The 13,630-nt window shown below is 40.0% G+C and overlaps 3 protein-coding genes across 3 annotated transcripts; all 3 read left to right on the top strand.

Annotated features, from left to right (window-relative positions):
- Positions 1-55: 55 nt before the first annotated feature.
- Positions 56-1,995, top strand: pglyrp5 (peptidoglycan recognition protein 5). Its single transcript, XM_026312361.1, has 4 exons — positions 56-513; positions 625-820; positions 999-1,117; positions 1,234-1,995. Exons 1-4 carry the CDS (start codon positions 501-503, stop codon positions 1,407-1,409), a joined length of 504 nt encoding a protein of 167 aa, XP_026168146.1. The 5' UTR covers positions 56-500; the 3' UTR covers positions 1,410-1,995.
- A 1,092-nt stretch (positions 1,996-3,087) lies between these two features.
- On the top strand, positions 3,088-4,728 carry foxg1c (forkhead box G1c). The gene has a single exon (XM_026297944.1). It carries the CDS (start codon positions 3,355-3,357, stop codon positions 4,567-4,569), a length of 1,215 nt encoding a protein of 404 aa, XP_026153729.1. The 5' UTR covers positions 3,088-3,354; the 3' UTR covers positions 4,570-4,728.
- A 2,521-nt stretch (positions 4,729-7,249) lies between these two features.
- snrpd2 (small nuclear ribonucleoprotein D2 polypeptide) lies at positions 7,250-9,810 on the top strand. The gene is made up of 3 exons (XM_026293206.1): positions 7,250-7,357; positions 8,585-8,764; positions 9,392-9,810. Coding segments are annotated over exons 1-3 (357 nt in total). The 5' UTR covers positions 7,250-7,355; the 3' UTR covers positions 9,567-9,810.
- The last annotated feature ends 3,820 nt before the right edge of the window (positions 9,811-13,630 follow it).

Below are 13,630 nucleotides of genomic sequence, written 5' to 3'. Positions count from 1 at the left end.
CATGCAAACATGGAACAAATACTTTCTTTTTGCTCAATGTTTACCTCTTCGGTTATCATACATGTATACTTATTCAGGGTTATAGTACTTTTATTTTCCTTATATTTAAAAACATACAAACTGCTGATATTGCAAAACAGATGGTGCTGATTTCCTCTTAAAGTCACATGATGTTTAACAATTTTCAGGCAGTCATGCCTGATCTCTGGGAAAGGATCTGCCAGCCTTGTTCACAATATGGTAAACTGAGAGTATCAATTCAACTTCCTCTTTTTTCAGACGTATATTCCAAACAGGTTGTTGGGCAAATGTTGACTGTTACTTAGCCAGCATGACCAGTTGGAAAACCTTTTGTGTGCTCATTAAAACGACATGCATCCACATGCCTAAACGAACAAGGTAAGATGTACTTCCCATGACCACACCTCCTCTTTGATAAGGCAGCCACACAATTTGCTGCTGGTCAGTCATCACAGCCAAAGGCAACCGTGTACAGCCCTATGGACTCAAAAGGTATGAGAACAAACAGCTTTATACTCTTGGAAACCTTGTTGCAGTGGTTGTTGTGCAATAGATTTGCAGTTATATCAGCCAACCTTTGATCATCTTTTAACTGCTTTTCAGTGAACGTCATTTCGAGGCTGCAGTGGGGAGCAGCGGCCCCAAAACAGAAGGACAAGCTGAAAGGCTCTGCACAGAGAGTTGTCATACACCACACTGCCCTCCCCAGCTTTAAAGGCTTGACCGAGTGTAAGAACCAGCTTGTCAGCATTCAGAGAATCCATGTGAAAGAAAGAGGCTTCGATGACATTGGATATAAGTGAGTGACTGTTGTCTTTACTCCAAATGGCAAAAGATGTCACTACTTGATTTGTGAAAAAGTGATTTTGTAGTAATTCGTATGTGTTTTTATGTACATGATGTGCATATTAGGGAAAAGAGATATTCTGTCCAATGAGTTCAACTCCTAAGAAACATAACCAGGCTGTATGTTTCAGTTTTCTTGTCGGAGGAGATGGCACGTTGTTTGAGGGCCGTGGCTGGGGTGTGGTTGGGGCACATACCAAAGGCCACAATCATGACTCATTGGGGATTGCCTTCATGGGAAACTTCAACAGTAAGTGCACATATGGACTTTTTTTTACCTTGTGACTGACCTGGACAGTGCCCACAGACACAGGTAGAGTGTATATACTTCATATATAATGTCAATGCTGCTATTTTTGATTTCAGATGACACACCAAGCAAAGAGGCAATTTCTTCAGTGAAAAAGCTACTGCAGTCTGGGGTTTCCCAGGGCTTTTTACGTCAAGACTTTGTTCTGTTAGGCCACAGAGATCTGGGAAGCACAGAATGTCCAGGAGAAAAACTTTATGCTGCACTGCCAAAACTGAGAGAAGTTAAGTAAAACTGACTCAGCTAGATGCTTTTTTATGAAAATTATTTCCCCTTTGCACACATACTTTGGAATAAACACAGTGGCAGGATGAAAAACTTTATATTTGAAATACTTTTTGACAAAGGGATGGTTTGTGGTGTTAACAGGAAGAGTTTTTTTCTGAAGCAGAAGAAGAGGGGTAACACTAATAACATTCAAAATGCTAAGTCACAAATGCTTTCAACATGATTTTTAAGATTGTCTGTAGGTCTTATGTTTGAATTAGTGATGTTGCCTTTTAGTTAATTAAGCACAGGGTGAATGATTATATACATATATATATATATACTACATATGAATCCACATATGGTCTTTGCGAGGGTTTTTGGTGCTTCGGGATGCTGTTGCAAAATCATTCTAAACAACACAAGAAAGCAAATATTGAACAGAAGAAAAAGATCCAAGAGGATTACAAATGTTGAGACTACAGTACGTGCTTTTCGCAATACTAGAAACATTCCCAACAAGCACTCACATGTGCAGCATTTAGATTATGAAGGGAGGCCATCCTGAGATCCTCAATTCCAGTCATCATGTCTGGCATATGAATTAAAAACAATAAAAACATAATACTTTTTGACTGTTCTGTGTTGTACTTGAAAAAGTAAAAAATGGAAATGAGAGTTAAAAAAAATAAATAAATAAAATGGGTGTATGGTGATGTTTAAACCGACAGTGTGAAATATTGAACATAATATAACACAAAACCCCAGCTAAACTTTCCCTTTATACCATGTTTCTTGTGGCCCTGACTAGATCCTGTATGAGATTGCAGGAGTGCTGAAATTGAGTGTATACTGTCTACTGTGCAAGACAGTGAAGTATCTAGCTGTCCTAACATGCTTCGTCTGATGAGATGAATCATTGTCTTCTAGGAAACAATCATATGGTAGCTATTTGTGCTGAAATTATATTTCCAAACATAAATCATTTAATCTAATTAACAAGACATGGCACTAAGAGATCCTGCAGATGTAAATATACAGTATGGCCACAAATGAAGGAGTGTTGGGCCCAGGCCTGTTTCCTATAGTCACTGATGCTCTTTCATTATTTTGAAATCTATTGATTTTCAATGTGTTGACACTTTAACACAACATCCATCTGTCGTTCGCGTTTTACTCTATTTGTGTAGACCTATTACCAACAAGGTCATTTTAGTCATTTCTTTCGACTGGACCTTTTCCAGGATGTGGTGTCAACAGAGGTGCGCGGGGAGAAACAGATAAAGACAGAAAGATTAGATCAGCCCCCGAGGGCAAGGCGCGTGCGACGGGGTTGAGTTTCATGAGTCACGGAAGTGTTTTAATTGAGCCAGAGAGTTCAACGACCAGTCACACAGATTGACAGCACACATGTTTTATCCCGCGCTCAAACGTCTCGTGGCACGCTTTGGGTGGTGGGGGCCGTGGGTTTGGTATAACGGCACATTCTCATTATTGTTTTTACTTTGGATTTGTTCATTCTGGCTCAGAAGTGTCGATGCCACTAAAACATTTTAAGGAGCTGCATTGTGTTCCTTTTTATTGTTTTGTTTTGTTGTTGCTGCTTTCCGAAAATTATGATTTCATATATTATTATTATTATTATGATTATTATTATTATTATTATTATTATTATTGTCTTATATTGAGCTAAAATAGTTCTCTTGTTCCCTCCGGGCCGGTGGAACACGCACAAATTACGCTCCCAAATGTTTGACTTTTTGATGTACGGCTCTTTATAATGCAGTGCGCTACTTTTCGTTGGTAAGGAGTGAGCTGCTGTGATCATGCGCATTGGTTGTCACGCTGTCTGACCAATGCGACTTAAACTCCTCCACTTTGAATCGGCGCGTCTGTGAGTTCAGTGAGACACTCTGCGCTGATCACCTCAAACAACTTTGAGGATTTGCGGGGTGATTTTAATCACTGAGATGGAGAATCTGAAAACCTCGGATCGAGTTGCCCACAAGTCCTCATTCAGCATCAGCAACCTGTTGTGGAGACGAGAGGGGTTGATGAGTGACCAAGAGTTTCCTTCTCCCCCCCAGAAACTGCGCACCGCACATCCAGACAAATCCAGTCAAGAGGAAAACTTTAACAGTGAACAGAAGTGCGAAATTTCCAAACAGTGCGCTAAAGTAGACACCAAACCGGTGAGTGCAAATGGAAAACGAGAAGGACATAACGGCGAATCAAAGAAAAGTGGTGGAGCGGAGGAAAGCGTCACACATGAAAAACCTCCCTTCAGTTACAACGCGCTCATCATGATGGCGATTCGTCAGAGCCGGGATCGACGGCTCACACTCAATGGCATCTATGAGTTTATCATGGACAACTTTCCATATTACCGACAGAACCGACAAGGATGGCAAAATTCAATCAGGCACAACCTGAGTCTGAACAAGTGTTTTGTTAAAGTGCCGCGTCACTACGACGACCCAGGAAAAGGCAACTACTGGATGCTGGATCCCTGCAGTGAGGATGTCTTTATAGGTGGCACATCTGGAAAACTCCGGCGCAGGGCCCCATCTGGCTCCAGGGCAAAGCTGGCACTGAAAAGAGGAGGAGGTCGTCTGATGTCTTCCAATACTGCAACCAGTGTGACTTTGGCCGCAGCCGGTTCTTTTTACTGGCCGGTGTCGCCGTTTCTGCCTCTCCAAACACCAGTGCGCACCCAAATTGGCACGGGGCCTTATCTGAGCGCTCACCCCCGGTTCTCCAACCATACCACATCGGTTCTTTCACAGCGGTCCCGGTTGGCTGCAACAAGTTCAGTAGACGCCGACCGGTTCGTTCAGACTCACCAGGAAATGTCTTACATCGGAGTCAGGTGCGCGCAATCCCGCCGCCATCAGATTGGCACTGCTTGCACCGCGTTCTCCGCATCCCTCCCTGCATGCACCCTGCCGCTGTCGGAGCCCTGCTCCTTTAACATGATCTCCGGACAGGCCAGCTACTTTTACTCTCACCAAATACCATTTGCTGCAACTTTTAATCCGTGTCAGGAAGAATGCGCAACGACCCAGAGGTCTCCGGGGGCATTTTTATCTAAGAGCTGCCACTCGGACCTCGGGGGATGCTGTAATGACTTTCCAAATTGCTGCACTCATGTCAGTTCAAGCCCGTCCTGGAATATTGAAAAATAGAGCGCCGTTAAGCAAAATACTGTAAAACTTTAAATATTGCTGTAGAAGTTCGATGACAATTATGTCAAATAGTATAGATCATAAAGATCTACGAGTTTAAGAAATGCCCGGTTAATAAAAGAATAGACCGCAATATTTGCCTCATAATTTCTGTGTGTTACAGTGATCTAAAGTAAAATGTTCCATCTCTTTGTGGTGCAGCTTAATTTGTGAACATGTAGGCCTAAAAGAGGTCGGGCTTTATAAGTTAATATACCTCATTTTAAAAAATGTGTATTTACTCACCGGTTATTTCACAGCAGTGTAACTTGGTATCTGTTAATCAAATCAGTCTATAGTCCTATAATAGAAACATTGCTGTCCATTCCTTTCTGTCTTTCTCGTTAATTAGTTTTTACATATGTGTATGCACTTGTCAGTACAGAAACAAATAGGCCTAATGTTTGCATGTCACTGTTTCAGGCCTAAGACCGTCATCTGAAATTATCCTACAGTACAATGTCGATTTTAAAAAGGAAATAAAGTAAAGAAATGTGTGTGTGAAGTGATTTTAGCCAACACCTTCAAAAGCCGCTAAGATCTGATATGAGTCAAATGACTATTGGCATGAAAATCATCATTTAATTTAGTTGTATTGTTAAATGACAAACTACTAATTTTCTGCATGTCTTCCACTTTAATATTGAGACCAACAATATCAAGCCTAATTAACCGAAATGTAATTAAAGGATAAATAATGCTTTTTAATTGAGTTTTCACTTCATTCAGATTTACTGTGGATTGTTCTTATGTGGTTGTATTATGAACCTACATATTTCACTCTCAGGCGATGGGGATCCAGATTAGAGCCGCTTTCTGGACGTCACCCTCCGTTAAACAAAGGGCTCTTTGTATCCAAAGACCCCAGGCCGTCACCCTTCCGAGCCCAGTCACATTCACAGTCGCCTGTGGTCGAAACAGACTGGGCTGGATCAGGTAACGTCACTGTTGGCAAACTAGACAGATAGGAAGATGATAATATTTTCATTACTGGTGTGACTAGGAGTTGTGAAGGCAGGGGAATCAACAGGTTTGTGGTGTGAGGTACAGTTTTTAGCCCCAAGGAAGGAGTAAGAAGATACTGTTTGCTGTTACTGTAATAAATAGTCACCTTCCTCTGACGGCTTTAATAATACGGAGCCATAGGCCCGACATCACCCCTGCAAACATTGTGTCTCTTTAACGGACCTGCTGGCTTTGGATTAATATGTGTTGCTGCTAATTTTGTTGATCATGTGCATAAAGTTGTGCCAGTAGCACATAAATATCAGGATGGTTTTATCATAATACATTTTAGTTTTATTTTCATCTAGCCTATATCGTTTAAGGTTAAATTATGTGAGGGGTTGTACAATAATTGCCTCATAGCATGAAGGCTCTGGGTTCAAATCCAGTTGTAGCCCAGGGCTCTTTCTGTATGGAGTTTGCATTTTGTGGGTTTTCTCAGTGTAATCCAGCTTCCTCCCAAAGCCCAAAGAAATGCAGTTTCTAAACTGCTCATAGGTGTGAATGTGAATTTGAGTGTTTGTCTTTCTCTGTGTGTCACTGTGACGGACTGGTGAGCTATCCAGGGTGTACCCCGTCTCTCGCCTGACACCTGGGATTGGCTCCAGCCCCCTCCCCTGACAAATATAAAAATTGCATGGAAGTATTGTATGTTTTTCAAGTGAGCAGGGAAAGGTCTTTTCATTTTGCTACTCATAGAGATGCAGACTCATCAAGATGCAGAAAAGGTGTGTTTAGCCATGTGAAAGAGACACTTGTGCCGTCTCTGTGCCACCACTTCATTTTATCTATCAAGATCAGATTTCAGAACCAGTATGCCCATATTGAAAAACAGAATAGATGTGGATTTTTAAATTTTGTGATTGAATGCTATCTCTCCACATGAGGTAAAGGAAAAGATGTAAAAAAAAATAAAATAAAATAAAAAGTTGTATACTTAAGTTTTCCTAACCAGTGTTATAAAAAGTATTACAATACATCTGGGAGAGGCTTACTTTTAAAATATCAAATAAGAAGATTTAGCCCCCCTCCCAACACAATACTTGTTACTCGGTCCCTAAGTCTGAAGTCAATGTAGGTTTTGGCTGAGCTGTTTTATACAGTTGTAGTACAGCTCTGAAAATCAATCCCCCACACTCCCCTCTCTTACCAACACAGAGGCTGCCATTATCTGCTGCAAGTGGCTTCCACAGGTAGATCCACCACCCTGTGAAATGAAGTGGGTGGGTTGTACACCCTTAGGCGTCTGTCTGTCTCTTTCCAGAAAGCCAATCTCAGTGTCTTATTGCTGCTGTGTAGATAGTGTAGCCTCCACCCCCCCCCCCCCCCCCCCCCCTTTTACACAGACACTTTCCCTCGTTCTTGTGTTAAAGAGCAAAACAAAGACTTATCTGTTTTGGTCTGTGATATGACTTTGGCTTCTCCCTCTGTCATCTCTTTTCCTGCAACGCTGTCATTAATTCGATGCATCTATGTGTTCAATGTGTATAAGGTGACAGTCACTAACCCAAGCAACAATTATAATTATAATAATAATAAATTGCAAACTACTGATGTGAGGGATAATAAAAGTTGTGTGGACAGATTTACGACACTGTGGTGACCCGGTTGTTATTCCAACATTTTGAAGCGCGTACTCCTTGACCCGGAAACAGTTCGTTCCACTCGAGTCCGGTGGAATCGTCGTGGATACGAGTGGGTTAACGTTGCGATCTAAGAAAAGTGTTTTTACACCACCAACCATGTAAGTATCTACCACGACCAGCTTCTATTTGGGAGAATATTTGTTTTTAGGCCTTGAGCCGAAGTAGATCGCAGCTACGATGCTAAGCTGCTTAGCATTTTATGGAGGCAGCTATAGGAGCCGAGGCCAGCTAGCTTCATTTGATCAACCCTTTATATACTTTCTGCTGTGTATTTCCAGACCCAGCTGTGTTACAATAGTCTTAACTGTACTGTTTGAAAAAGCCAAATTCATAATTTTAAGTTTAAGTCTAAAAGTTACGTGTCTGGTGTCACACAATGGCACTGGTTTAAGCTAACTAGCCATATGCTAACAGCTAACATGTTGGAGCATGTGTTCTCTTGTTTGGCATTAGTCTCTTTATTACAACCTCACCCCCACTAAACAAATAAATAATAATAAACACACAAATAAAACGGCATCCAGCAGTGTGAGTGTGTACTTGTACTTCTGTTTTTGTGAGGACCATTTTCAGTATTTTTCTATCGCAGTGAGGACTTTTTTTTTCCGGTCCTCACTTTTTTCCAGACTCCTGTTTGAGGGTTAGGACTTGGTTTTAGGGTTAGGGTTAGAATTGGGTTTAGGTTAGAGTTAGGCATTTAATTGTGATGGTTAGGGTTAGTGTCTAAGGAGTGCATTATGTCTAAGTGTCCTCACGAAGACATAAACACAAGTGTGTGTATTTGTGTGTGTGTAAGACAGCGAATAGGTAAAATCACATGGTACAATACGCTGATCCATTTTCTGATAAAACTCAATTAATTCAAACATTTCTTTATTTATACTAGTGTACTGCACCAGTTGACTTCTGAAGTGTGTATAGTTTCTACATGTGCTAACTAGCTGGCAGCCACATTCTGATATCTAAATTTGATGTTTATTTCATTTTCTCGTGTAAAACGTGACTCAACAAATTATAAAAAAAAAATAATTTCCAACAGAATGACACGGTAATATACGTTAAAACACAGTAGCACAATGGGCAATTTTCTGCAAGTCAAAAAAAAGCAAAGGCTTAAGCAACAGTCTGTTAAGAAGACTTGCAGTGATCATTTGTTAATTCACTGATTAGGTGATAAATGTTTAACTATTATGATAATGAAAGTGATTTTGTAGAAAAATACATATTGTTTGCAGCTGCTTAATTAGTACTTTCTGTGTTTCTACCATTTCAATATAAAAAATGCCTTTATTACTTATTGATTGGCATTTGGTGTTTTTCTTCAGGAGTCTGTTAACAAAACCTAAGTCAGAGATGACCCCTGAGGAGCTCCAGAAACGAGAGGAAGAGGAGTTCAACACTGGCCCCCTGTCTGTACTCACCCAGTCTGTGAAGAACAACACACAGGTTCTCATCAACTGTCGCAACAACAAGAAGCTGCTTGGAAGAGTCAAGGCTTTTGACAGGTACTGAGCCCAGTCACTGACCTTTTACTGTATATAAGTGTATAATATGAGATTACCACTTATTTTTAATAGTTTTGTAGTTGTTCCCCCTTTTCTTTCTTTTTTTTCAGATTTATTAAATTCTGATTCAGTTTTTACTGGTAGTAATAACAAGTTTCTTTGGTTGTTTTTTTATACACATCTCAAACAAAACAAACAAAAAAAAATATATATATATATATATATAATTAATGTACCTCATTGTGCTCACCTTCACCAGTGGATTTCACCTGCTGTAGCATTATAGCTGCAATGCTTATACAATACAAATCCAGATGCCTGAATACACTGTTTTTAAACTCCTGTCTTGATTATTATTGAAAAATATCAGATAGAGCTGCACATATTTAAAGTGAAAGATTACAAGTATATTATTTTTCATCTTTAAACACATTTGTCCCACTGGAAAAAATGCTTTCTTGTAAAATCCAGACATGGGATGTTACTTGAAAATGTTATTTTTGTCATTATCAAAGCAGGAACATTGTGGTTTTTGTGAAGATTTCAAAAGCTTATTAAATTGCACATAAATTCATGCATGAAATTGATCATTTGAATTCATTTGTTGTGTCTTCACTGACATTGCAGACACTGCAACATGGTTTTAGAGAACGTAAAGGAGATGTGGACGGAGGTTCCCAAGAGCGGAAAGGGAAAGAAGAAGTCTAAGCCTGTGAATAAGGACCGCTACATTTCTAAAATGTTCCTCAGGGGGGACTCTGTCATTGTCGTGCTAAGAAATCCTCTAATCACAGGAAAATGAACTCCCTAAAGGCGCCCAGCTAAACTATCTTTTTCTAAAACATTCTTTTTCTGTTTGCTTTGCTTTTTTTTTTTTTTTTTTTTTGAAGGTAATAGTTTATTATTGTTGGATTACTGTTGAGACTAAACTATAGTTTCAACAAGATGATGTTTGTAGTATTCTGAGAGTTAATTAGATACAACAAACCAACTTCATGTAGAGAAGTCTTCTTTTTCATTTTAATAATAAAAGTGATTCAAAGATTCTACAGTTGTGAATGTGTTAACTTGCTTTTAGCCTCTGAGACTTTCGCTGTTCTTACAATCACATTTTAAACTTTAATTTCAATAATAAATACCGATTTCTATAATAATTTATGATTATTATTTGCATTTTACTAATGCTACTCCTACTTTGTCTAGTTATTCAGTACACACTAGATCAGATGCAGAGAGCAGAGAACCTCAGTGAAAAGTTTTTTTCCTCACTTTATTCTTGCCCACCTCCTCCCCCCTCTTGTCACCCTCCACTCTCCCCTGACAGCATCTAAGGTGTCGGGTTTGATTTCAGTCAGCAGCGCTCAATATGCGACAAACTGCCGTTTAAAGGCCCACTGCATTATTGATGAGACCAGATGTGCTGACTGTCACTTCACACCCTCATCTCTCGCCATTTTAGACTGTTCCTCTCTGCCGCTCGGCCCCTCCTGACCACTTTGTTAATTGTCTTAATAGCTTAACAGCTAGTCTCACCTTACCTCTCTCTCACAGTTGGCACCTAACCTCTGCTCTTTAGTGCTCTCAGATTTAGTGGTTAAGTGTACAGGCTTTTTCAATGTGCAAGTAAAATTCTTGTCAGTGTAATACACTGAATGGCTATTTCATTTGCTGTTTTATATCCAAAACATCCTATATTCACTTGATTAAATCTACTATATTCCTTTGAAGTAGCTAAAACCTTTGCTCCTGCTAAAGTCCTCCTTATATTTGGTGTGTCATATGTTCTATTGGACACTTTACCCCTCTCACTGTTAACCCTAGGATGCCTAAGGCCAGCACCTGTGGTAGAGCTGTGTGTGGGCTACAAGGATTCCCTGATTTACAGCTCTCAGGTGAAGCCTGCTGGGGTGGAGAAGGGTGACTAAACCACCAGAAGAAATGAGCTGAGCACTCAATTTGAAATTTGATGAAATTGTATGACCCTCCTGACTAAGGTAATTGTACTTATTGCACTCCTGCTTCGGGCAAATCTTGACTTTGTCTAAAAGTTCGACTGAGATCATGTTGCAGGGGCCGGAAAGCTGACAAGTTTTTGCATTGGCCGCCCAAGGCATAGGGAAATACAGCAGCTGCTTGGTAGGCTCCTAAGTGAGTCATCTCACATCTTTCAAAGTTCAAATACTGAATTTAATTCATCTTTATTGTAAAGGGGAAATCAAAGGGGAAACTTAAATAGACATTAAGCTCCACTAGATAACTAATCCCTCAACAGTCATATTCTGTTGCAGCATTCTGGGGCAAAATGCTGTTAAATAGTTGGTGGGTGTATTTGAAGATAAAGTCTGAGATTAAAAAGAAAAAAAACTCAGTTTTCTTCATTCATCACAAAGACTTTTGTGATGAATGTCCCTCACCTTTCAAATTTTGGGGAAGTGAGATGAGCGATCCATGAGCAGGAAGGCAGATGTTTTATTCAGAAGGTGAGCGATAAGAGGGGGGAAGTGTGTGATTATGATAGCGATCGGCCGTGCATCGATACTCAACCCCCAAAGTAACAAGACACCCTGCAACGCATCGATTGGGCCCGGTAACCGGAGCCTCCGCCACAGTTTGTTTTCAAGCAGAGCCACGGCCCGGGTGTCAGAGCTACCAGGCCAAGTGGAGAGAGAAGAAGAGGAGTAGTTGGGGTTGGTGGTGATAAGGATGAAAGAGAGAGTGTCATCTCTCTAAACACAAATAGTGACTTTACTCATCTCTCTTTAAGTCTGAGTGACAGTAACTGCAAGGATACACTCAGTTACAGCCAAAACACAAGGGATCAGGTGTATCTTGTGGCTGTATATGGACCCAGACCTATTTACAAACAAGCACTGCTGCAGTGGAGAAGCTTTACAGGGTCTACTGGTTTGTTTGAATAAAATAAGATAATAATAAGTCTGTTTTTATAAGCAAACTTTTAGATGTTATGGATTAACATGATTATCTGATGGCTATTCATTGTGAATGTGAAATCACTGACTGTCCATGGCTGGCAGGGCCTTAGCGGGAGTTTATCCATAATCAGTTCAAATTTCCTGTTCAAATACTATCAAACTATATTCTACATTTCACTAGGTTTCACATTGCAGTCACTAAATTTGACCTTTGAATGACATTTTCTACCCCTGGATGATATTTTCTAATGTTGAGTTTTGTGACCTATCATGACAGAACAATCTCAACTGAGGGTCCACTGATTCCCTCTGGGATCTGTCATGGCTCTAGCATGTTCAAACTTTTCAATGTCCTTTGCATATTAAGGACATATCATCAATGCTGGGATTGTATGGTGCAGCCTAATGACAGATTAATGTCCAGATTTAAGATATTTATACTAAGAAATGAGGAACTTTGCCAGTTAAACACAGATTTAGCTTTATAATATATTAAGGCTAACCTATACTGCCATCTAGTGGAACAAAAAGAAATGTACCTAGTTTTGCAACTAGGCCACAATTAAGCTTCACTTGACAATTTTTTTTATATTTAATTGCTTTTAAATATGACATACATTTTGAGACTTATCACAGAAATAACAGACTGTCACTGCTGGAATTTCCCTATTTGCCTTGTGTATAAGTAGCACAATGTTCTGATATTACAATTAAAACATATATTTAAGTTCTAGATAAAAAAAAGCATTTTGTATTCTTCACAACAGCAGATAGCAGACTGTGCCTAATAGTCCCAGTTTGCCCAGTTTGAGAAGTTCAGGGCCTACATTTTAGGACATGTGCTTTTGACTTCTCTCTACAATCCTCCTCTGCCACTTACTCAACTGGCTACCAGCCCAGACCTCTTAGTGGACATTTGTGTCTCACTCCCATTTGCAAATTTTACCCTCTGTCACATTCCTTCCATGTGAGCATTAAAATACTTGAGTAACACATTTTTTCCTTGTGCATTGGATTTCCTCGAAAATACTGCCAAGCTCTGGAATAGTTAATGAGTGAACGTGACTGACACGTTCCCCTGGATTTAGGTCCAGTTGTATAATTCTCTTTATACTCTGTCTTTATAGTGGAGACTTTAAGACACAGCCTTAGGACAGTATGTTTCAACAAAGCCTGGACGCTGATGTAAGTTGCAGAAGTGCATGTTGACATAATAGCCTGTCTGCAGACGCACAGTGATAGAGATATGCAGAAGCATTATTCAGCCTGGTTCATCAAGCACATTCAGTCTGACAAAATCCTGCTGCTATGTGCTTCCTCAGCCCCCCCGCTCCCCATTTTTCAGTTTCCTCATCTGACACATATACACACTTCTATTTTAGTTAAGACTTGTAACACTGCTGCCCTGTCGGGTTGCCAGCTATGGACAGTGTTAACTGAGTGATGGCAAACTGTGAAATAAAGCTGTGGTAAAAAGGAGGAGCGCAGGAGAAACCTGAAATTACTGCATGACTGTTTCTAATTTTTACAGGCTGCTTTCTGGGAACAGGAGTCAAAGCTATAATAAACCAGAGTAAAATGTCCACACATTCCCACACAGGATCTGCTGTTAATGTTTAAAAAACTGCACACTCAGTAAACTGCAGAGTTAACAGGGGACACATGGCTAAAGAAAATGCTAGACCAACATTTGCTCAGAGCTGTTAACTTGTATGTCTAAGTGTGTGTGTTTGTGTGTGTGTGTGTAGTGAGACTAAAGGCATATTGGCTTTCTGGATGTTTACACATGCCATGCAGACATAATGCATTCCTTTCTCATCCTCTCTTTCACTTCTGTCCCCAATAGGAAAATGGAGAGCTTTTAGTCTGTACAATATTTCAGTGTTCAGAGCTCTAGTTGTATGAAAACCTCTTTTTCCATACATAGTTAACA

The sequence above is a fragment of the Mastacembelus armatus genome, chromosome 13 (genome assembly GCF_900324485.2).
Source record: "Mastacembelus armatus chromosome 13, fMasArm1.2, whole genome shotgun sequence".
Classification (NCBI taxonomy): Eukaryota; Metazoa; Chordata; class Actinopteri; order Synbranchiformes; family Mastacembelidae; genus Mastacembelus; species Mastacembelus armatus.
Note: the sequence above shows the minus strand (reverse complement) of the source record. Positions and strands in the feature narration are given on the sequence as shown.